Source organism: Odocoileus virginianus, chromosome 33 (assembly GCF_023699985.2).
Source record: "Odocoileus virginianus isolate 20LAN1187 ecotype Illinois chromosome 33, Ovbor_1.2, whole genome shotgun sequence".
NCBI classification, from domain to species: domain Eukaryota; kingdom Metazoa; phylum Chordata; class Mammalia; order Artiodactyla; family Cervidae; genus Odocoileus; species Odocoileus virginianus.
In genome coordinates this window covers 20,478,650-20,502,929 of record NC_069706.1, presented here as the reverse complement: position 1 = coordinate 20,502,929, position 24,280 = coordinate 20,478,650, and the positions used below count along the sequence as shown (strand labels likewise).

At 40.7% G+C, this 24,280-nt stretch overlaps 1 protein-coding gene across 1 annotated transcript; it reads right to left on the bottom strand.

Annotated features, from left to right (window-relative positions):
* DCTN5 (dynactin subunit 5) lies at positions 1 to 24,279 on the bottom strand. The gene is made up of 6 exons (XM_020874089.2): positions 24,124 to 24,279; positions 23,302 to 23,370; positions 12,940 to 13,058; positions 9,845 to 9,956; positions 4,438 to 4,540; positions 1 to 1,368 (listed from the first exon to the last, which is right to left on the bottom strand). The coding sequence occupies exons 1-6, from the start codon at positions 24,169 to 24,171 to the stop codon at positions 1,271 to 1,273; spliced, it is 549 nt and encodes a 182-aa protein (XP_020729748.1). The 5' UTR covers positions 24,172 to 24,279; the 3' UTR covers positions 1 to 1,270.
* Between the last annotated feature and the right edge of the window lies 1 nt (position 24,280).

Sequence of the window (24,280 nt, the reverse complement as noted above, 5' to 3'; positions counted from 1 at the left end):
TTGTTTCATGTGTTACGCCTTTAATGTACAAACATAAAAAATAATAAACCAGAAAGCAGTTTTACATTGAACTAGCAAAAATGACTACGTACAGTTCTTTTTGCAAACCCCAGACCAGATGTTAAGTCAAGACAGTTGCTGCTAGATTCTAACCTTTGAGGCTGAACTGTCCTACCCCATTCACAGCAGCACTAGAGCATCAAGCAAGGCCAACCTTTTCAGGCCTTCACTTCTAAGTGTTCCTACTAGAGCAGAACAGGAAGGGTTGTGCTATTGCCCAGAAGATAAGAACAGCACTGGCAACTTTGTCTACTCCTCAGGGCTCCATGCCCCCAGAATGATTTTAAGAGGCCCCCATGTACACATGAGATTGGGCCCAAGCATAGATATTTTGGTCTGAACTGTGAGGTTTATGGCAAACGTAGTGTTGTTTGAATGGTTCCAGGCCAGGGAGCAAGAGTCACAAATGCTACATCTCCAGTGAAATAAGGCATACACTGCTGCCCCTAAATACCATGAGACAAGGAGTGGCTGCCAGTCTAGTCCATCCACATGGGAGACTTAAACCTGGTTCTTCGCAAAAATAAAATCTGGATGCTAAGGGATGCTTTCTGGATGCTTGCACTAAGCTTTTAGTAAAAGCCAATGCCCTAGAATAGAATGCTAATGAGTCTTTAATTATTCACCCTGAATTAAGATGATCAGGTTATTTTGGAAAGAAGAGAAATACTAACCACCCTCCCTTCAAGTTTTAGTAGCCAACAGGAATCTGGGCTCTGAAAATTGGCAAACAGTTTTTTTGCAGATGACAAGCAGCTGTGGCAACTGGCTAACTGCATGAGCAGCAGGGACGCCAACAGGGACCCCTGTGAGTGGTGCTCACTGTGGCAGCTCATGGCCACGGGCCACACGCAACTTCCCTGCTGGGGCAGAGTGCCCTGCTCCATCCGGCTGTCTGCAGGGCCAAGGGGTAGGAGTGCTGGGAACAGATGAGACTGTGCTCCCCACATCATGGTACAGAGTGACAGTGAATAGATACAGTTTAAGCACAGCATCTGGAGACAACCCTCCAGTCATTCTGTTATTAAAGTCTTAAGAGCTTAGAGCCTGGGAGGATTGAGAAATTCTAAAGAATGAAACCAAAAAAAAAGAAATAAAAAAGAGGGTGGGAGGTGTCAAAGACACAAGAGCTCTTTGTAGATGCTGTCTGGCGCACTTTGTCCCCAAGTTCATCTTAGAGCTCAAGCGAATTCGAGACACAAGGCAGACATTAGACCTGTGTCAAGGGCAAAAACTTCTGGTAGTAGCTCTTGGTGACGTCAATCATCAGCTCCTGGGTACATTCTGGGAGCTCCCCTGAGAAGAGTCCTGGGGAAAGAAAGACCTGGTCAACCGAAAGGAGCCAGAGGAGGCCCACAGGCAGCTCTGACTTCTGCTGAAACCTCTAGAAGCCTTCTTTCTTTAGCTGCAAATGTCTAAATACTAGGTTTTCCATCTTTGGTGCTAACAGAATATTTCCTGACCATATATTCAAGATACTATGAATCTGTGTGTGGGGGGGCATAATACTATTCTCAAAATGCAGAAATATATTCCAAGTAAAAGAAGTTAGTACATTACTGAAGAGTTAAGGCAATTTGACTACCTCAGAGGCTGCTCCAGGCAAGGACTCATCTGTACCCTGGATGCTGGGTGATGCCTGTAGGGCAAGCCAAGGTAAGTGCTCTTCAGGGGGGAAACTGCCCTGCTATTCACACAATGAAACTGAATCCAAGGCCTGAGCAGCGACATATATTTAATCATAGATGGGAGTAGAACAGAAATGCCCAACTAGACAAAAGATGGGGGAAACTTTTCGAAGAATTTCCAGGGAAGAGGCACTCACACAGTATAGTATTAGTATAAACTCACACAGATGTTTGAAGAGCAATGTAGGAATAACTAGCATAACTTAAAAGTTCATACCCTGTGACCTGATAATCCAACTTTTAAGAATTTATTCCACAGATAATCTTGCCCAATTGCACAATATAGATACAAAAACATTAATGCAGCAAAGTCTGTAATTATGAAAAACCAAGTATAACTTTTTTTGATCCACTATACCAGAGGATGATTAGTTATACCATGGGATATTTATGCAATGCAAACCCTGTAGCCATTAAAAGGAATGAGGTAAATTGCTCCATACTGACAAGAAAAGATGCACAAGATACACTAAGGAAGCAAGTTTCCTAACAGAATAGAGAGTGTGATTCTATCTACATATATAAAATCAGTTTCATATTATATACACAAATACACATACATAAACACACAAAAACACATATACTCTTGCATACACACAGAGAGAAAACAAGAATGAAAAAATGGTCGTAAAAAAATACACAACTCTCTCAGGCACCTTTTACAACTATATATTGAATCTGTATAGTATTTAATCTACTAAAAAAAACTTGTACTCAACAATTAAAAATTCAGAAATATCACATAAAAATTCAGATTTTTAGCTCCTCATGAAAGAACAGAAGTTCACATAATATCATGCCTGTATTCTTAAACATCTATGATAGATGATTACTTCAACCACTTACATATTTTGTCTGGCTCCTGTGGGCATCTGAGTTTTTGGTTCCTAACTCAGAATCTTTCTGGATGCCTTGCCTTTCATTCTGGGAGCCTTCCAAAAATATGCTAGTTTTCCTGCCACCCCACTCCTCTTGATTAAAGAGGGTAGTTGTCAACAGTAGTATCTAGATGGTTAGCATTTGTTTGTGAAACTACACAAATAAACATGAGAAGTACCCTGCTAGTGCAAAAAGTACATGACTCTAAATATAAAGAGTCTTGGGAGCTCCGTGGTGGTCTAACGGATTTGCTGCTTTCACTGCCCTGGCCCAGGTTCAGTGCCTGGTTGGGGAACTGAGATTATATAAGCTGAATAGCCAAATAAAAATAAATAAATAAATAAGGAGTCTTAAGTGTTTGTTAAAGCATCCCCCCTAACCAGCACTGACACCCTGGACAATTCAACCTCTCCAGGCCTCAGTTTCCGCACCTACACAATGATCTCTAAGATCCCAGGCAGAACCCCCACACACAGAATTTACTGGGATTTCAAATACCTAGAAATGCTTCCCTGCAATCTGCCATCAGTGCTCAAAGATCATAAGTTGGTTCTAAGGGCCTTGAATAAGTTAAAAGAGATTAAACTATTTCTCCAACAACATACCTCTCACCTCAGATCAGACGCCTGTCTCACAACCACTTAAAACAATTAAGGCTGTTCTGATCTAGCGCTTGCTAAGAGCTGTTAAACTGTCTCACAGTGGGAACTTAGTACGGGAGAATTACTACATGAGTCTCTTCCTCCTCTACAAATGCAGAGATGCATCAAAGTGCAGAATGGCTCATTTCCTCCCCAAAGAATCTTAGTGGATGGTTTTTGTATCTCTTTGAAATTCATATTCAATGATCTGAGTAATGAGATTTTTTTTTTATATTGGAAAAACAATTAAACCACCCAGTGGTTAGATACCATATACTGTCAAATCTCTCTCTTCATTATCATCTTCCATCTGTGAATCTGTCATGTACCTCTGTATGTTCTATGAGGTTTCCACTGAGTAAAACAACAGGTAGAAGAAAAGAGACTGTCTTGAGGTTGGGGTGGGGGAATGTGAGGTTTTCCTTTTCCTTTTGCTTTTTGGTGTTTTCCAAGCTTTCTACAATGAGCATGGATTGCTTCTGTCTCCCCACATTTGTAATCTGCATCTCTTGGACTCATAAGGACTTTGCCTGTGGGTATTCCATCAGCCAAGGTCAAATGATAATATATTTGCTTTTCTCGGATATCCCAGAGCTCTCACTGGTTTTTGGCCATGTTTTATGGTAATTTTTCAGTTAGGGCATTTCTGAGCAGGCAGGAAGTACAAGTTCAAACCTCCAACCACTGTGAGGGTAAGGCCATAATCTGGAGAGACTTTCTTTTTCCACCCAGAGCCCAGGCCAAGAGAGACACTCTTCTTTGTACGTTTCCAGTGCTGGGGGCAGATTCAACCTACATCAACTTTTTAACTGAGGGAAAGCCCTTCAAGAGGATCTTGTTGCCCTGTGTGGATCTGAGGGTTTATCTCTCATCCCAAATGAGCATCAAAGCCTAAACCATACTACTATAGAGATGGCATCACCGAAGCATCCTTGAAAGTCTGGATTTAGTTTACACTTTGCTTCTGATCCTTAGTAATTTCCTTATGAATCCAATTATGCATGTAAAAAGATACAAGTTATATTTTGAATAGCATTTCTAGGTATTCTGTATCAGGAGACTATTTCAGTTAGCTAGACTAACATACTGTTAAGAGACAGAAAATGCATGCATGACTTTTGTGAGAGAAAATAAAACTTGAGTTTTAATAATTAACACCCACGGGTTACCTGGGCAGCCTGAGAAGATGGTGAACGGTGGGACCACAGTTTCTGGGGGTAATACTGTGTTGTCGAGAATTTTGCAACAGTCTTTCAACACACACCGGCGCCCCTGGAATTAAAATCTTGTTAATAGGAAACAGACCAGGAAATTGGAGTAAAAGTTGTCTTGTCTGCTGTGTTACTGTTGTTTAGTTTCCAAGTCATGTCTGACTCTTTGCAACCCCATGGACTACAGCCCATCAGCTTCCTCTATCCACGGACCTCTCCAGGAGAGAATACTGGAGTAGGTTGCCGTTCCCTTCTCCAGGGGCCCTTTCCAACCCGGGGATCGAACCCAGGTCTCCTGCATCACAGGCAGATTTGTTTACTGTCTGAGCCACCAGGGACGCCTATAATCATCATGGTCAGGGACAAAAGGGTTGGCCACAATTCCCTGCTGCAGGTGGGACCTGACCAGCATGAGGTAGAAACGCGCGTGTGTGTGTGTGTGTGTGTGTGTGTGTGTGTTTAAATTTGAAGTGGGGGTTGTACACTAGGGACAGTTCAGGCTATCTTAGGCATTTCAGACTATATTAAATTTGATCTTCAAGAATTCTGTTTAATTTTCTTTGCTTTTACTTAGTGGATATCTGTTGTTGTCCTTGTCCGACATCCATTTCCCTTTCTTCTTGTAACAGAACTTTTATTTTCATTGGATACCACCCCATCCCTATCTCAGTTCATATGCTTCATCTCTCCAAACTCTAAACCTCAAGCCTGGCCACAGCCATTGGTTTAGAGAATCAGTGTATGAACTGTGATGAACCTCAACATCAGGGCTTCTGCTGGGACTACTGGGAAAAGAAGCTCTTTCCAGTAAGGATTCTAGAAGATAGGACAGAATCTTGGACCAGCCACTGGTTTCCACCACGAAAGGACCTGTCTGAGAGGCTTCCAGAGGAAAACAAAAACAGGAAGGAGATTAATTCATGTGACATCAACTGAGATGTCAGTTGGAGCCATTTGTGTATGAAATTAGGATCTACTTCTGTGACCCTGGTTCATATTAGCCAGTACGTTTGTTTTGCACATACCAGTTTAAGGTCTGTTGTTTTTCTCTTTTTTTTAAAGGTTTATTATTATTATTATGCTCTTCTTTTTTTTAAGATTTATTTATTTACTCATTTATTTTTTTCTGCACTGGCTCTTTGTTGCTGTGTGTGGGCTTTCTCTAGTTGCGGTGCATGGGCTTCTTATTGCAGTGGGTTCTCTTGTGTTGTGGAGCAAGGGCTCTAGGTACATGGGCTTCAATAGTTGCAGCTCATGACTCTAGAGCACAGGTTCAGTAGTTGTGATCTGTGGGTTTAGCTGCCCTGCAGCATGTGGGATCTTCCCAGACCAGGGAACGAATCAGTGTCTCCTGCATTAGCAGGTGGATTCTTTACCACTGCACCACCAGGGAAGCCTCTGTTTGTTCTTTTGTAAACTCCAACTGGACAAGTCTTGGGAAATTCTTCTGGATATGAAGTTAACAGTTTACTTATTCTGCCATGGGTAAATGGTAGTTATTAGGTAGTCATTCAATTCTGCCAACACCCACAGCATTTTGGGGGCAAGAAATAAGGTTTGGGAGAGTCATGTGTTTCATGACTTAGAGAAAAGGAGACACTTCTCTATATGGTTAAAGCTGTATCTCAAAAAAATAAAATAAAATAAAATAAAGCTATATCTCAGATGCCTTCCGCCTGGCATCTCCCTTAGCAAGAAAAACCAGATATGCAGATGATACCACTCTAATGGCAGAAAGCGAAGAGGAACTAAAGAGCCTCTTGATGAGGGTGAAGGAGGAGAGTGAAAAACACAGCCTAAAACCCAAAAATAAAAAACTAAGATCATGGCATCTGGTCCCAATACTTCATGGCAAACAGAAGGGGAAAAGGTGGAAGCAGTGACAGATTTCCTCTTTTTGGGCTCTAAAATCATATGGTTGGTGACTGCAGCCATGAAATTAGAAAAAGACTGCTTCTTGGCAGCAAAGCTATAACAAACCTAGACAGTGTGTTTAAAAAGCAAAGACATCACTTTGCTGACAAAGGTCCATATAGTCAAGGCCATGGTCTGTACAGCAGGCATGTACAGATGTGAGAGCTGGACAATAAAGGCAGAGCACCGAAGAATTGATGCTTTCGAACTGTGGTGCTAGAGAAGACTCTTGAGAGTCCCTTGGAAAGCAAGGAGATAAAACCAGTCAATCTTAAAGGAAATCAATCCTGAATATTCATTGGAAGGACTGATGCTGAAGCTGAAGTTCCAATATTTCAGCCACCTGATGTGAACAGCTGACTCACTGGAAAAGACCCTGATGCTGGGTAAGATTGAAGGCAGAAAGAGAAGAGGGTGACAGACAATGAGATTGTTGGATGGCATCACTGATTCAGTGGATATGAACCTGGGCAAACTCAGATGGTGAGGGACAGGGAAGCCTGGTGTACTGCAGTCCACACTGTTGGGAAGAGTCAGACACAACTTGGCAACTGAACAACAACGTGTCTCAGACGACTTGCTGAGTAAATGAAAGTCTTGGTCTTTACCAGTTGCATTTACATGATCCAAGCCTATAGTTCACTTGTGTTCTGGTCAGAGTATCAGATAAAACATACTGGGCTGAGGATGTGGAACACATAACAAATACCAAGATAATGCTAACACATCTAGATCTCAGACTTTACCAAAGAATAGGAAACATACTTTGATTTTGTTGTGTTCAAATTTTCCCCCAATATTAAATACCTAAATTGTATATATGTCCAAGAGCTCCTGGGTAGATGGCCAAATGAATTTTTGAAAAAGCTTATACCTCTAAGGTCTGAATTTCTTCAGGGGCTAACTAAGTTGTCTCCAGCTGGGTGGATAATAGCCAAGTTGGGCAACATCTTTAGGTCAGAAGCAAGTTATGACTGCATATCTTCACTTCTCCTTGGAAAACTCTCTTCCATGAATCACCTGTTATTGGCAATATCAAAAATGGAGCAGATGGCCAGCTCCCCTGGTGACTCCCAAATTAACTCAAAGATTCCCTAAGATGCAGAGGCTCCTAAAAACTCAGACCAAGCACGTGGGGCACTGAGAAAAGGAAACAAGGTGCTGCATATGGCAGGACACACTCACAGACAGGGGTCCACAGACAAAGGGCCCTGGAAAAGAAGAGCAGTGAAAATGAGCTTTCCCACTGTGCACCCCGGTTACCAAACAGCCCGAGGGCACCTGCTTGTCTAGTTAGCCATTCTGCCCACTCAGAGAAATGTGCTCATCTGAGTTTCAGAGAAATCTGAGTACATTGATCAATTCCACAGCAGCAAAATAATAAATGCAGGTACTTCTTAGGCATGAATGAGTTGGCAATAGCTGAGGAGGTAAAGAGCTGTAACTGCTTCTTTATTCCTTCCTGGAGAACTTTTCAAGAAGGAGTTAAGAACTACATGTTGCTGGTATTACAGCTACCCTTATCTCCTTTTTTTTGCTGTTTTCTTTTTTCTTCCTTTTTTTCTTTTTTTTTGGTTGCACCGCATGGCATGTGGGATCTTAGTTTTCCGACCAGGGATCAAATTCGTGCCCCCTGAATTGGGAGCATGGAGTCTTAGCCACTGGACTACAAGGAAAATCCCATATCCGTTTATCCAAGTTATTTAGCAAATTTCTTCCATCCTGTGAAACAGCATGTAAAACCAAGCCTGCCGGGATGCTATTAAGACTAAAGATAAATGTAAACCTCAAGGCATGATAACAGTTGTTTCGTAATGCCTGTTAGGCTTTTCCCGAAGACTTCTGGGCAATTCTGATTAACATTCACACCCTCCCATATCCAAGCATAAGTTACAGTACTACATGAGATGCTACAGGAAGGATCCGTGTGTCTGGGGACAGCTCGACTCTAAAGACTTCCTACTAGCTTTGAGATTCTCAAAGCATCTTTCTCCTTAGAATTTGTAAAGGCTCAGCAAATAAGTACAGCCAGTACTGAACAATGACAATACCGGGAGCTGATGCACTGAAAAGTGATACAAAAAGTAGACCGCTGATCAATAGGACTAGAATTTCCTAAGCATTAGGAATAGCATTTGGTTATTAACCATTCAGACATCTGGCTCTGGACCTAAAGGACTAGGCTACTCTGCTGATGTCTTCACATTACTGAGGGAAATATCAGAAAAAATCAGCTGTGGCTTCGAAAGCCTGCTCTAATCAAGCAGTTAGTGAGGAAAGAGGATGGATTTCACCATCTTCTCCCTCTCCTCAACATCAGGCTGAACCAAAGACATTCTGTCTCTAATACATTTTAAGGTACTCCTCCAGAGAATATTTGGCAAAACAACTGCTCCCCTTAATTCTGAGTAACAAGTCAGATTGGAATGTTTTTCTCAGCAATGTGGTTCTCCGCACTGTCCATCTTTGCTGTAGCCTCATGGCTCCTGGAAAGTGACTGCATGGTTTCTGCAGATTTTCTGATACTTTAGGGTCTGAGTCTTATCCAGAGCAGATAGCTGACTCTGTGTTAACAGGAGCAGCCATTTAAAAACAAGAAAGGGGTCTTGGCTTTTCCCAGAATCTGAGGGACAAATATAAAATGTAGGAAATATTTTCCCTGAAAATTTAGGGAGTTTGGCTCTGATCATTCTCACTCAGGATGGACTCAGAAATCCTAACTGAAATCAACCTCTTCATCTAAGAAATATCAAGAAATTCAGCCTTGGGAAGCTTTAGCTGGGTTAATGCTTGGCATTAACAAATTAATGCCGTGGCGCCTGTGGATCTGTGTCCTACAGGTTCTGCTGAGTGAGGGGCTCACGAGCACCTGGCAGGTCCAGCATCTTGAACTACGTGCAGCTCCTTTATTGTCATGTCCTTTGGTGAGTGTGACCCTTACACATACCAATCTCTCCCCTGAAACACTCTCTCCTCTTGTCTATGAGCCAATTTTGCTTCACCCTTCAAGATCCCCTCATCCCACTAGACTGTAAGATTCTTAAGGTGAGGTGACAGGTAGGCCACATAGTGGCATGCCTATTCATACCACTAGGGTTCAAATTCAAACTCTAGCATTCACTAGCCTTGTCAAATCCCCTAATATCAAAGGTCTTCAGTCTCCTCACCTGAAAATAGGGATAATTACAGTCTATCATTGTTGGATGGCTGTGAGGATTAAATGAAATAATCAAAGGAAAGAGTTTAACATCATACAGAAAAGATTCCATAAAGGTTAGCCATGATTACTAATGCCTAGGAAGAATTCCAAATTTAATAACAATTCTGGTAAACTAGTAGACCAGAAAAAACTTCTACCCTGCTTGATGACAGAAGCAAAGGCCCACTGATGGGAGGGACAAGAGCTCAAAGGGGAGTGAGGCTGCTCAGCCAGCCAAGTCAGCATACTCACAATCACACAATTCTTGCCAACGTGAACGTAAGAGCCAATCTGAGCTGCGTTGACCACACAATCTTCCTCAATGAAGACGTGGTCCCCAATATGTAAAGGAAAAAACGCAACGCTATAGAAGAAAAAAAAAAGAACGAAGAACAGTCAAGGTGATGTACTTCTGGTCAAGGTTTACAGAACTAAAGATCATAACTGCAACTCCATCTTGTCTTAATACAACTGCTCCTAGCAAGGAAAGAATCCTCACATTTGAGGAATTCTGTAACACTGAAGAAGATGCATGTGACTACTAAGTCGAGATCAGAAATAATAGACTACAGAAATGTGCAAGGAAATAGCAAAAGAGCAAGGGCAAGACCTTCAAAGTTAGAAAAGCTAGCATCAAATAAAAACAAATGAACGTTTTGCTCATTCCAGCTGCCTCTGAAAATGCCCACAGATCACATTTTCATTAATCTGCTCTATAATGCTTCAGGGGTCTGAGGTAAGGTTCATGGATATAATTCCCAACATGCTGAAAATTTATATATTGTCTGGTTTTACTGGGTGTCTACTATATGCCTGACTCTATGCTAGGAACTGGGGAATACAATGACGAGCAAAAGGGATATGATCCTGTCCATGAAGAGATTACAATCAGAACAGATTAAATAAATGATTAAAATACATAATTAGTTATAACTGTGATAAGCACTACAGAGGAAAAATAACACATCATGAGGGCATGACAAAGAGACTTTATTCAGAGTGGAGGTTTGGTAAAAGCTTAATTGAAAGTGACATTTAAGCCAAGACTTAAGGAGTTAGTAGGGTTTCTCTAGACTTGTGACATCATTCCCATTCTCCAAGACTCCTCAAATGTAACTGACAATGGTCTAAGATCATACTTCCAAGAAATTTCAGTACTTGGGATGTAAAATATTTGGACTAGAACTAGTACAAATCAGCTGGATACTCACTGGCTCTTTCCAGTCCTGTGTTCTATTTTGTCAGGAATATTTTATCAGAGATGATACCTGTCTTCCATACACGTATAACTTATTTAAATCTTCCTTAATTTATTTGCATTTTTAGTTTAGACCCCTTGGGTAACAATGGATTCCTTAATTTTATCATAGTCTATAGTAGGCTGTCAACTCTTCAATTTTAAACTGAAAATTCAAAACTCTTTACTCTTATCTGGTTCTAATATTGAGACATACAGGGGAGGAAATCGACATTCACCTTCTATGCATGTGTTACTATTTACACTTTCACATTTCTGTATTTCTCATGAGGACTACTTTTTAACTTTTTATTTTATATTGGAATATAGCCAATTCACAGTTTTGTGGTAGTTTCAGGTGGACAACAAAGGGACTCCGCCATACACATACATGTATCCATTCTTCCCCTAAACTCCCCTCCCATCCAAACTGCCACATGTGGACTATTCTTATTTATACATCCCTCCATTCACTGAAAAGACTGTTCATTTTCAGTCTTCTTCCTGGACCATATCCAGCCCAATAATGCCTTTATCAGGAGGCGGAGTCAACAATTCTAGCAGAGCATCAGTTACTGTATGAAATCATGAAAAGGCTTCCTGGCTCCCCTTCTGAACAATGAGCACCTTCTGAACAATGGGCAAATGTTTTCATTCGAATTTCACATGATATACAATGACTCCCTGCTCCAATTCTTGTATGTAATGAAATCCTGGAGTCCAGCATCACTATAAGAAATGCAGATGATTCCTGCATGATATACATCCAAGTATTATTGTCTGAATTAACTGCCCTCTTCTGGTCCTCCCTAACCATGTCCATACCCCAGGGTCAGCAGAACCCCAGTACATAATGGCTATCCTGTTGCAGCATTATATTCTACAGTAGCTGTTTATTCAATCATTTTTACCACAAGGTGGTGGTGATTACTGTTGTTTTAACTGAAGTATAGCTAATTTTATGTAAGTTTCAGGCATACAACATAGTAGCTCACAATTTTAGAGGTTTATAAAATATTAGCTATATTCCCTGTGCTGTATAACATATCCTTGTTGCTTATTTATTTTATATGCAGTAGTCTGGACTTAATCCCCATCCCCTATCTCACCCCTCAACCTCCCACTGGTAACCACTAGATTGTTCTATACATCTGTGAATCTCCCCTTTTGTTACATTCACTTGTTTATTTTATTTCTAACACTAGGTTTTGAGACTGCATTTTATCCATATTTTATATGCCCAGATAATAACCGAGTGGCTGGCATAAAGAAAACACTCAATAAATGATTGCTGAGTTATTGGATGGGAAGCAGATGGCGCATGGGTAGGAGCCAGGAGGGCCAACAGAGAGGGAGGCGAAGGGAACACCACCGTGTCAAGCGTAGTGGGCAGTCTTCCTGCCCTGTCCACAACTTCTCCTTGACAATCCTTATTCCCACTGAGAGATCAGTCAGCCTGACTTGACCGTACCCTCTGGGTCAAAGCTATTTGTAGACTAGGGGTGGGCACCTAACTGAAACTAAGCCAATCAGATTTACTCTAACCAAGATTTTGTTAATAGGACAATTTAAAATCTCTGATTTAAAATCTTCTGCTGGAAGCCTAAATGAAGAAGTGATGTAACTAAAAGGCTGAGGCAGCAAAGCTGGCTCCAGTGGGAAGTGGAAAAGTGGGAAGATACAGCAGGAAGAAAAAAGAGGGAAGAAAAAGTACAGAGAGAAGGACAGATAAGAAACTGTCTCAGTGGCAGAGTAGCAGATGGACAGAATAGTGGTCTTGATTTTGGCGAGCTGTCCAGCTCCAGGTTCCGGTCCCTTGTGAAACCTGGCCCCCTTTTTCTACCCTGAAATTCCATCAAATAAGCCTGTGTCTGTTTAATCAGAAACCCCGCCCCCTTGCCCCTGCTTTTGCCAGCTTAAGTGGATTGTCTCTGTCAACTAACCACCAACTAGACTGACAACCACCACCGACTGTGCTCATTATGATGTGTTCTCTCTAAGTTCCAAACAGAAGTACAGGCCTGCTCCTTCTCCCATGACTCAACACATGGATTTCACCACCAGGAGCAGCGTCTTGCCCAAGACTGAAACAAATGATCAAACTACATACCCTTTGCTGAATTTCTTGAACGGTGGCCTTATGACACTCCGACTTTTCACAACACAATGACGTCCAACTCTTACGTTTGCCAGATCACCTCGGATAATACAGTCATTCATCACAATTGTCTATAAAACAAAGCAGCACATTTTAAAAATTTATTTTAATTGGAGGCTAATCACTTTACCGTAATGTGTCGGTTTCTACTGTACAACAATGTGAATCAGCTGTAAGTACACATATATTCCTGCCCTCATGCGCCTCCCTGCCGCCCTCACAATCGTACTTCTCCAGGCCAGCACAGAGCGCCGAGCTGAGCTCCCCGTGTCACAGAGCAGTTTCCCACCAGCTGTCTGTTTTACAGGTGGGAGCGCACATATGTCAATGCTACTCTCCCAATTCGTCTCACCCTCTCCTTCCCCCAGGTCTACGAGCCTGTTCTCTACATCTGCGTCTCTATTCCTACCCTGCAAATAGGCTCATCAGTACCATTTTTCTAAAGTCCATATATATGCATCAATATATGCTATTTGTTTTTCTCTTTCTGACTTCACTCTGTATGACAGAATCTAGGTCCATCCATCTCACTACAACTGACTCAATTTTGCTCCTTTTTATAGCTGAATAATATTGCATTGTATAAATATATATACCACAAATTCTTTATCCATTCATCTACTGATGGACATCTAGGTTGCTTCCATGTCCTGGCTATTGTAAATAGTGCTACAATGAAAACTGGGATACATGTGTCTTTTTGAATTATGGTTTTCTCAAGGTACATGCCCAAGTGGGATTGCTGGGTCATATGACAGTTTTATTCCTAATTTTTAAAGGAACCTCCATTTGTTCTCCATAGTGGCTGTATCATTTTATTTTCCCACCAAAGAGGGAGTCCTTTCTCCCACATCCTTTCCAACATTTATTGTTTGTAGATTTTTGGATGATGGCCATTCTGACTGGTGTGAGGTGATACTTCAACGTTGTTTTGATTTGCAGTTCTCTAATAATGAGTGGTTTGCTTGGAGATGAACAGAGATCATTCTGTTGTTTCTGAGACTGTCTCCAAGTACTGCATTTCAGACTCTTTTGTTGACTATGAGGGGGTAATCCATTTCTTCTAAGGAATTCTTGCCCCTAGTAGTAGATATAATGGTCATTTGAATTAAATTCGCCAATTCCTATTCATTTTAGTTCAATGATTCCTAAAATGTCAGTGTTCACTCTTGCCATCTCCCGCTTGACCAATTTACCTTGATTCATGGACCTAACATTTCAAGTTCCTATGCAATATTGTTCTTTACAGCACTGGACTTCACTTTCAGCACCAGATCCATCCACATCTTAGCGCTGTTTCCACTTTGGCCCAGCCCCTTCATTCTTTATAGAGCTGTTCCTCTGCTCTACCCTGTTCCTCTGCTCTACCCTAGTAGCATATGGGACATCTACCAACCTGGGGAGCTCATCTTCTGGTGTCATATCTTTTTGCCTTTTCATTGTGTTTATATTCAGCATCACAGTAATCCAAGTCTATGCCCCAATCACTAACGCCAAAGAAGCTGAACAGTTCTATGAAGATCTACAGCATTTTCTAGAACTAACACGAAACAAAATGTCCTTTTCATTATAGAGGACTGGAATGCAAAAGTAGGAAGCCAAGAGACACATGGAGTCACAGGCAAGTTTGGCCTTGTAATACAAAATGAAGCGGGGCAACGGTTAACAGAGTTTTGAAAAGAGAATGCACTGCTCATAGCAAACACCCTCTTCCAACAACACAAGAGACGACTCTACACATGGACATCACCAGATGATGGTCAATACCGAAGTCAGACTGATTATCCTCTTTGCAGCCGAAGATGGAGAAGCTCTGTACAGTCAGCAAAAACAAGACCTGGAGCTGACTGTGGCTCGGATCATCAGCTCCTTACTCAAAATTCAGGCTCAGGTTGAAGAAAATAGGGAAAATCACTAGGCCATTCAGGTACGACCTTTATCAAATTCCTTATGATTAAACAGTGAAGGTGATGAATAGATTCAAAAGATTAGATCTGATAAACAGAGTGCCTGAAGAACTCTTGGAGTCACGTCTCCCTCCTGGAGGGTCAAATTCAGGAGGAAGGGAGTTGGATCCAGCTGGGGCACTCCATCTGGGGGGCATCGAGCACCTCGATCCCTCCCCCAAACAGCCGGGAATTCCTCAGGGCGACCTCGGGTGGGGGCGCCAGGCTGGCCGGGGGGTTGAAGGGATCGGAGGTGGGGCGGCGGTGCGCTGCGGGGGAGGATGGATGGAGGTTTGTAACACTGTACAGGAGGTGGTGACCAAAACCATCCCCAAGAAAAAGAAATGCAAGAAGGCAAAGTGGTTGTCTGAGGAGGTCTTACAAATAGCTGAGAAAAGAAGAGAGGCAAAAGGCAGAGGAGAAAAGGAAAAATATGCCCAACTGAAGGCAGAGTTCCCGAGAATAGCAAGGAGAGAGAAGAAAGCCTTCTTAAGTGAACAATGCAAAGAAATAGAGGAAAATAATAGAATGGGAAAGACTAGAGATCTCTTCAAGAAAACTGGAGATAACAATGGAACATTTCCTGGAAAGATGGGCACAATAAACAACAGAAATGGCAAAGACCTAACAAAGCAGAAGAGATTAAGAACAGGGGGCAAGAATACACAGAAGAATTGTACAAAAAAGGCCTTAGTGACCTGGATAATCATGATAGTGTGGTCACTCACCTAGAGCCAAACATCCTGGAGTGTGAAGTCAAGTGGGCCTTAGGAAGCATTAACTACCAACAAAGCTAGTGGAGGTGATGGAATTCCAGTTGAACTATTTAAAATTCTAGAAGATGATGCTGTTAAAGTACTGCACTCAATATGTTCGCAAATTTGGAAAACTCAGCAGTGGCCACAGGACTGGAAAAGGTCCGTTTCATTCCAATCTCAAAGAAAGGCAAAGCCAAAGAAAGTTCAAATTACCATACAATTGCATTCATTTTCACACGTCAGCAAGATTAGGCTCAACATCCTTCAAGTTAGGCTTCAGTAGTATGCGAATCTAGAACTTCCAGATGTACAAGCAGGATTTAGAAACCACAGAAGAACCAGGGATCAAATTTTCAACATTCGTGGCTCACAGAAAAAGCGAGAGAATTCCAAAGAGCACCTACTTCTGCTTTATTGAGTACACTAAAGCCTTTGACTGTGTGGATCACAACAAACTCTGGAAAATTCTTCAAGAGATGGGAATACCTTACCTGCCTCCTGAGAAACCTGCATATAGGTCAAGAAGCAATAGTTGGATTCGGACATGGAACCAACGGCCTGATTCCGAAGTGGGAAAGGAGTACGTAAAAGCTGTATACTGTCACCTTGCTTATTTAACTTATATGCAGAGTACATCATGCGAAACGCCAGGCTGGACTACTCATAAGCTGGAATCAAGATTGCTGGGAGTAATATTAACAACCTCGGATATGCAGTTGATGCCAATTTAATGGTAGAAAACGAAGAGAAACTAAAGCACCTCTTCATGAAGGTGAAAGAGGAGTGCAAAAGCTGGCTTAAAACTCAACACTTAAAAAAAGAAGATCATAGCATCTGGTCCCATCACTTCATGGCAAATACATAAGGGAAAAAGTGACTTGGGCTCCAAAATTACTGTGGACAGTGAAACTAAAAGACACTTGCTCCTTGGAAGAAAATCTATGACAAACCTAGACAGTGTATTAAAACCTAGACAGTCAACATTATGAGGGCTTTTAAGTTTAACTAGGTCTCATTTGCTTATTTTTGTTTTTATTTCCATTACACTTAGGAGGGGGGGTCAAAGAGGAAACAAAGCATAGTCTGTGGCTCAGATCATCAGCTTCTCACGGCAAAATTCAGGCTTAAACTAAAGAGAGGAGGGAAAACCACTAGGCCAGCCAGGTATGACTTAAATCAAATCCCCTATGAATATGTAGTGGAGGTGACAAATAGATTTGAGGGATTAGATCTAGTAAAGATTGTGACTGAAGAACTATGCACAGAGGTCCATAATATTGCACAGGAGGAAGCGAACAAAACCCTCCCAAAGGAAAAAAAAAAGCAAGAAGGCAAAGAGGCTGTCTGAGGAGGCTTAACAAACAGTTGAAGAAAGAAGTGAAAAGCAAGGGAGAAAGGGAAAGGTACATCCAATTAAACACAGAGTTCCAAAGAATAACAAGGAGAGACAAGAAGGCCTTCTTCAATGAACAGTGCATAAAAATAACAGGAAAACAACTGAAGGGGAAAGACTAGCGATCTCCTCAGGAAAATCAGAAATATCAAGGGAACATTTTGCCCAAAGACAGGCACAATAAAGGACAGAAATGGTAGAGACCTAGTAGACGCTGAAGAGGTCAAGAACAGACGAAAAGAATACACGGAAGAACTGTACAAAAAAGATCTTAATGAACCTGATAACTACAATGGTGTGCTCCGTCACCCAGAGCCAGATATTCTAGAGTGTGAAGTCAAGCAGGCCTTAGGAAGCACTGCTGTTAATAAAGCTGTGGATGCGACGGAATTCTAGTAGAGCTATTCAAAACCCTAAAGGATGATGATATCAAAGTGTTGCACTCAATATGTCAGCAAATCTGGAAGACCCAGCAATGGCCACAGGACTGGAAAAGGTCAATCTTCATCCCCTTTCTCAAGAAGGCTAGCACTAAAGAATGTTCTAACCATTGGACAATTGCACCCATCTCCCACGATAGTAAGGTCATACTTAATATCGTGCCTGCTAGGTTTCAGCATCATGGGAACCAAGAACTTCCAGATGTTCAAACTGGGTTTAGAAAAGGCAAAGGAACCAGAGATCAAATTGAAAACATTCACTGGATCATAGAGAAAGCAAGGGAATTCCAGAAAAACATCTACCTCTGTTTCATCAACTACACTAAAGCCTTTAACTGCGTATCATAACACACTGTGGAAAGCATGGGAATACCAAACCATCTTACCTGTGTCATGAGAAATCTGTACACAGGTCAAGAAGCAACAGTTAGAACCCGATAAGGAACAAGTGATTGGTTCAGGATTGAGAAATGAGTACGACAGGGCTGTCTGCTGTCACCCTGTTACTTTAACCTATACATTGAACACATCATGAGAAATGCTGGGTTGGATGAGTAACAAGCTGGAAATAAGACTGTGAGAGAAAAAACAATCTCAGACATGTGGATGATACCACTCTAATGGCAGAAAGTGAAGAGGAACTAAAGAGCCTCTTGATGAGGGTGAAGGAGGAAAATGAAAGAGCTGGCTTAAAGCTAAATATTAAAAAAAAACCAAAAACTAAAATCATGGCATCTGGTCCCATTACTGCCTGACAAATAGAAGGTGAAAAGGTGGAAGTAGTGACAGATTTCCTCTTCTTGGGCTCCAAAATCACTGCGGATGGTGACTGAAATCAGAAGATGACTGCTTCTCAGCAGGAAAGCTATGACAAACCTAGACAGTGTGTTGAAAAGCAGAGACATTACTCTGCCAGCAAAGGTCCGTATAGTCAAGGCTATGGTCTTTTGCCGTGGTCATGTATGGATGTGAGAGCTGGACTGTAAACAAGGCAGAGAACCAAAGAATTGATGCCTTTGAACTGTGGTGCTGAAGAAGACTTCTGAGAGTCCTTTGGATAGCAAGGAGACCAAACCAGTCAATCTTAAGGGAAATCAACCTTAAATACTCATTGGAAGGACTGATGCTAAAGCTAAAGCTTCAGTATTTTGGCCACCTGATGCGAACAGCTGACTCACTGGAGAAGTCACTGATGCTGGGAAAGATTGAGGGCAGGAGAAGAGGGTATCAGAGGATGAGAAGACTGGATTGAATCACCAATGCAATGGTCATGAAATTGGGCAAACTTCAGGAGATGGTGAGGGACAGGGGGATCTGGCATGCTACAGTCCATGGAGGGTTGCAAAGAGTCAAACACAACAGAGCGACTGAACCACCACCACCACCACCACCACCACCACCACTGGTCTGCTAGGGAATTCCTCTCTTGGTTTTAAAAGCTATCTTCTTTAAAAAAAAAAAAAAAAAAAAAAAGCTGTATCTTCAACCTTAGAGAGATGTCTATTTCTAGTACATAATTCTTTCATCTAAGATTTTTAATTTACTTCAGTCATTGTTTTCTGCTTGTGTGTCCATCTACAATCAGAGAAAATGACTTCTTTTTCTTTTAGAAGAAAACAGAATATCAAGAGTTCTTAATATCTGGTAATGGCTGTTATTGTTTCATTATGTTGTAAACAAAGACAACAATCTTAATTTGGAAATAAAATCCATATAAGTCCCTCAGTCAGCCTAAATTACATTCACACTAAAGAAGCAAACACAAAAAAACATAAGAAGGAAATGATATCACAGATGGTCAAAGAGATTTAGCAAGAGGAATTCAAATTCTGGTTCCTATTTCAGAAGAATGGAGCTAAAGAGAAGTCAGATGAAAAATAGGAGCAACAGGGTGTTAACATGAAAGGAAGCGCCTTAAAAGACCTTAGAGGGAGGAAAACAGTGCTAAAGCAGAGCTCACTGAACTCAACAAGGACAAGGCAGAGGTGGCAAGTTGGAGGTCTAAGGGTTGCACCTAGAAACCATTTTGTTTAGCCTTTCAGTCATTTTTATCATTTAAGTTAGAGGCTATTTAAATAGTAGGGTATTTTAAATTTTTTTAAAAATCCAGACTTCCAGTTTGGGATATTTAGATGCTCTGGAAGTATACGTCTGCATTCCCACGTGGCAACAACAATCCACTTGAGCCGAGCTAGGTCCTGTATTCTCCAATTCACCAGGCCCCACTACTCTCTCTGGTTTATACCAGTCCTCTTTACTCACATAAACCCTGTTTCTCCCTACAGGCACTGTGACTCCTGATATAAGGGCTTAGGAAAACAGAAATGTCAAAGTTCTGAAAGGGACAGGGGCTGGGGAAAAACAAAACAAAACAGAATGTTCATAATAACAAAAAGCTGGAAACAAAATAACTATTCACCCATAGAAGAGGGAATAAATGGAATTGTACACAACAGTGAAAATGCATAAATCACAATGAATCTTAGAAACAAGAGTTGAGAACATGTTACTTAGTAAGTGTAATGTATGTCTCCTATTGTCATCATTATAATAATTGAGTGTAATAATAGTAAGTCACAGAAAACCAAGTAAAGCTGAACAAAATATATTATTTAGAAATACATATGAATATGGTGGGGCTTCCCAGGTGGTGCTAGTGGTAAAGAACACAGCTGCCAATGCAGGAGACATAAGAGATGCAGGTTTGATCCCTGGGTCAGGAAGATCCCGTGGAGGGATCACTCTGTATTCTTGCCTGGAAAATCCCAAGGACAGAGGAGCCGTGTGCTACAGTCCATAATGTCACAAAGAGTTGGACATGACTAAAACAGTCCATAGTGTCACAAAGAGTTGGACACGACTAAAGTGACTTAGCACACATGCATGCATGTTTATGGTAAAAAAAAGTTTTTGAAAAATAAAGAATTTATAAGACAAAAAATTCAGAATAGTGCTATCCTCTTAGAAGGAGGGAAGAAATAAGAGAGAAACTTCAGGTTGTACTGTATTATTATGCATTGATTATGTTCCAGTTATTCAGCTGGGTGGTGGGTTCATGGTATTGATGCACTTTCTATGCTTCATAACATATATATTGCACATCAGTCTCCTGTATGCACCAAGTATTGCCAAATAAAGCACCTTTCAAAAAAGAAATAGAAGATCCCAGATAACCAAATCAATCTTGAAAGGAAGATTCATATTTCCTGATTACAAAATCTTCTACAAGGCTACAGTTAATGATTAAGTACAGATGATTTCCTATAAGGATGACTAGACCATTCAATGCAGAAAGAACAATCTCTTCAACGAACGGTGCTGGGACAAGTAAATTTCCACACACCCAAGAATTAATTAAATAGGATCCCAACTTCACATCATATGCAAAAAATAACTTAATTAAGCTTAATTCAAACAAAAAATTAGCCTAAAATGAATTGATGACCATTTCAATAAAAGTGTTAAAATCATAAAACTCTTAGAAGAAACCACAGGAGTAAATCTTCATGATCCTGGGTCTGGTAAGGATTTTTAGATATATGACATCAAAAACTTAAGCAACAAAAGAAAAAATAGATAAACTGGACTTCATCTAAATTAAAAACTCTTGTGCATCAAAGAACATTATCAAGAAAGTAAAGACAATCTACAGAAACGCAGAAAATATTTGCAATCATAAATCTGACAAAGATTTAATATCAAGAATATATAAAGAAATACAACTCAAAAACAAAAAGGCAACACGGTTTTAAAATGGTCAAAAGACTGAATAGACTTTTGCCCTCAGATGTGCAAATGGCCAATCAGATGAAAGATGAACATAATCATTAGACATTGCTGCTGCTGCTGCTAAGTCGCTTCAGTCATGTCCGACTCTGTGTGACCCCACAGACGTCAGCCCACCAGGCTCCCCCGTCCCCAGGATTCTCCAGGCAAGAACACTGGAGTGGGTTGCCATTTCCTTCTCCAGTGTGTGAAAGTGAAAAGTGAAAGTGAAGTCGCTCAGTCCAACTCTTAGCGAGCCCATGGACCACAGCCTATCAGGCGCCTCCATCCATGGGATTTTCCAGGCAAGAATACTGGAGTGGGGTGCCATTGTCTTCTCCGCATTAGACATTAAGGAAATGCAAATCACACTACTGCATACAAAGATAACTAATAAGAGCCTACTGTATAGCACAGGGAACTCTATTCAGTGTTCTGTAACAACCTATACAGGAAAGGAGTCTAGAAGAGAACGGATATATGTATACGCATGGCTGATTCACTTTGATGTACAGCATAAATTAATACAACATTGCAAATCAATGATATGCCAATAAAAAAATCAATTAAAAAAACTGAATATGTTTCATACTCACATCCAAAAAAAAAGAGAGAAAATAACATGTATGTGAGGATATGGAGAAATTGATACTCTCTTGCATGGCCATGGGAATGTAAAATGGTGCAACTTGACAGTTCTTCAGAAAGCTAAAAAATGGAACTACCATATGACCCAGCCACTTCACCTCTAGGTATATACAAAATAATTGAAAACAGCAACTCAAATAGATCTTTGCATGCCAACGTTCATGGCAGCATTACTCACAAAAGCAGAATGGTAGAAACAATCCAAACGTTCATCAACAGATGAATAGATAAAAGGTATACAGACACAATGGAATATTATTCAGTCATCAAAGGAATAAAATTCTTATACATGCTAAAACATGGATGCGTCTTTAAAATATAGTACTAAGTGCAATAAGCCAGCCCAAAGAATGACAAGTATTATATAACTCCACTTAAATGACATATCTAGAATAGGTACATTCATAGAGACAGAAAGTGGACTGAGGTTACCAGGGCCTGGGAGAAGGGAATAGGAGCTTTTCCTTACAGAGTTTTGGTTTGGGTGATGAAAAAATTCTGGAAATAGATATAGTGGTGATGACTGTACAACACTGTGACTAATTAATGTCAATGAATTGTATACTTAAAACTCTACATACTTGCTAATGAGTCAGATGGAGTTAATTCAATTTTCTAATTTGGTGCAGAAACAGTGTATCTATAATTATTAATTATAGTTAACCACCAAACTATATTTCCATTAAATCTCATGGTAGGATGGGGTAATAGAGACAGTAATTGTGTCTCTACTGAAAATATCTGTGATCTTTTGACAACAGTGAAATTATTTTACTTCTAGAAGTTAGAGATTTAATATTTCAAGGAAAACTGAGTGTTCCTAATGGCAGGAAGAAACTATGGACTTCAGTTTTTGTCAAGCTCAAATATACCTTGATATTTTCTCTGGTTCTTAAGTGTTCTAAGCCTTTCACATTCCATTTTTTCAAAAGGGTCTCATATTTCAGTTATCCTTCCCAATTCTCACATTAATTTTAAGAGTTTTGGTTAATAATGAACCATTAATTAGTAAATGGATAATTATATCAGTATCACTTTAGTTTTTACACTAAAATACCATGTTGCCTATTTATGTTTTGTGTCCTGTAATGTAGAACACACTACAATACTATATAATAACTTCAGTTCTGGGTGCCATTGTATTTTGTCCCTGGAATAACAGGAAAAAGGCTTTCTGCTGCCTCCTTTCACTGAATCTTTTTTTGTATCCAATAAATCTAATTTGGATAATTCTTTTTAAAACAGAACTTTAGAATGTACATCAACAAACAGGAGACATGGTAACATTTCATCTGCCTTGCTGATTTGATAATGAGTGGAAAGAAAGCAGAAATATGCATCTTGGAGCTGACTCTGTCCCTTACCTTGCCATTAAGAACAATGTTCTGACTTCCACACAATACAGACTGGCGACTAACTTTGTTTCCAGATGCCTGAAAGAAAAGAGAGGTGAGCAAAATAAGTGGATTCTAGGCTCCAAATTTCCACCAAGAAAGCTCATATTGCAGAGAACAGGACTTGAGATGGGTAAGGTCTGCAATGGGATGAGCCCAGAATATAAAAAAAGCAAGGATGAATCAGAAACTAGGGATTCAAGGATCAGATCCAGAAGTTGTATGTGATACATACATAGGCTAGCAGCAGCAGACATGAATTGAGTCTCATTTCCATACTTCAGTTTTACAGACCTAAAACCAGGATAATGACTTTACCAATAGCACAGAGCTGTGAGAATTCAAAGAAAAAATAACAGTAATGCTGATTGAGCACCAAACCCGTTTCGAGCAATTTACACACATCATGTATTGACTATTAAAAAAAACTAATAACAGTCTTCAGCACATAGTAATAAATCTCCACACATTAGTTTAACAAAAAAAAAAAAAAAAAAATTTTTTTTTTTTTTTTACAAGGCCTGGAGCCCAGAGCTTGTAATCATTATCAGAATGAATGAGACTTGTCCTGCTTTCTGGAAGGCATTTTATCTCTACGAGGAAATCAGAAATAACTAAAAAAGCCTAAACTGGCCATGCAAGGAATAAATAACAAAACCAGACTATACATGAACTCTCATTAGGTAATCTCGGACTAAATGCCGAAAGGACCAGGGGTGGGGCAGAGACAGGACGGAGGCCTCAGAGAACGCGGGCTTGGAGAGGGGAGGGCAGATGCCCGGCCATGCGCACCGTTTCGATGTACTCCGACTTGTTGTAGAGCAGCTCGCCCAACTCCATGACCACCAACTCCCAAGCGCGGCTCTGGATCCTGTCAAAGTCTGTCCGCCGGTCTTTCTGACTAGAACTCAGGCAACTTCCGGCGGCTCCACCACTTCCGCTCTGCCCG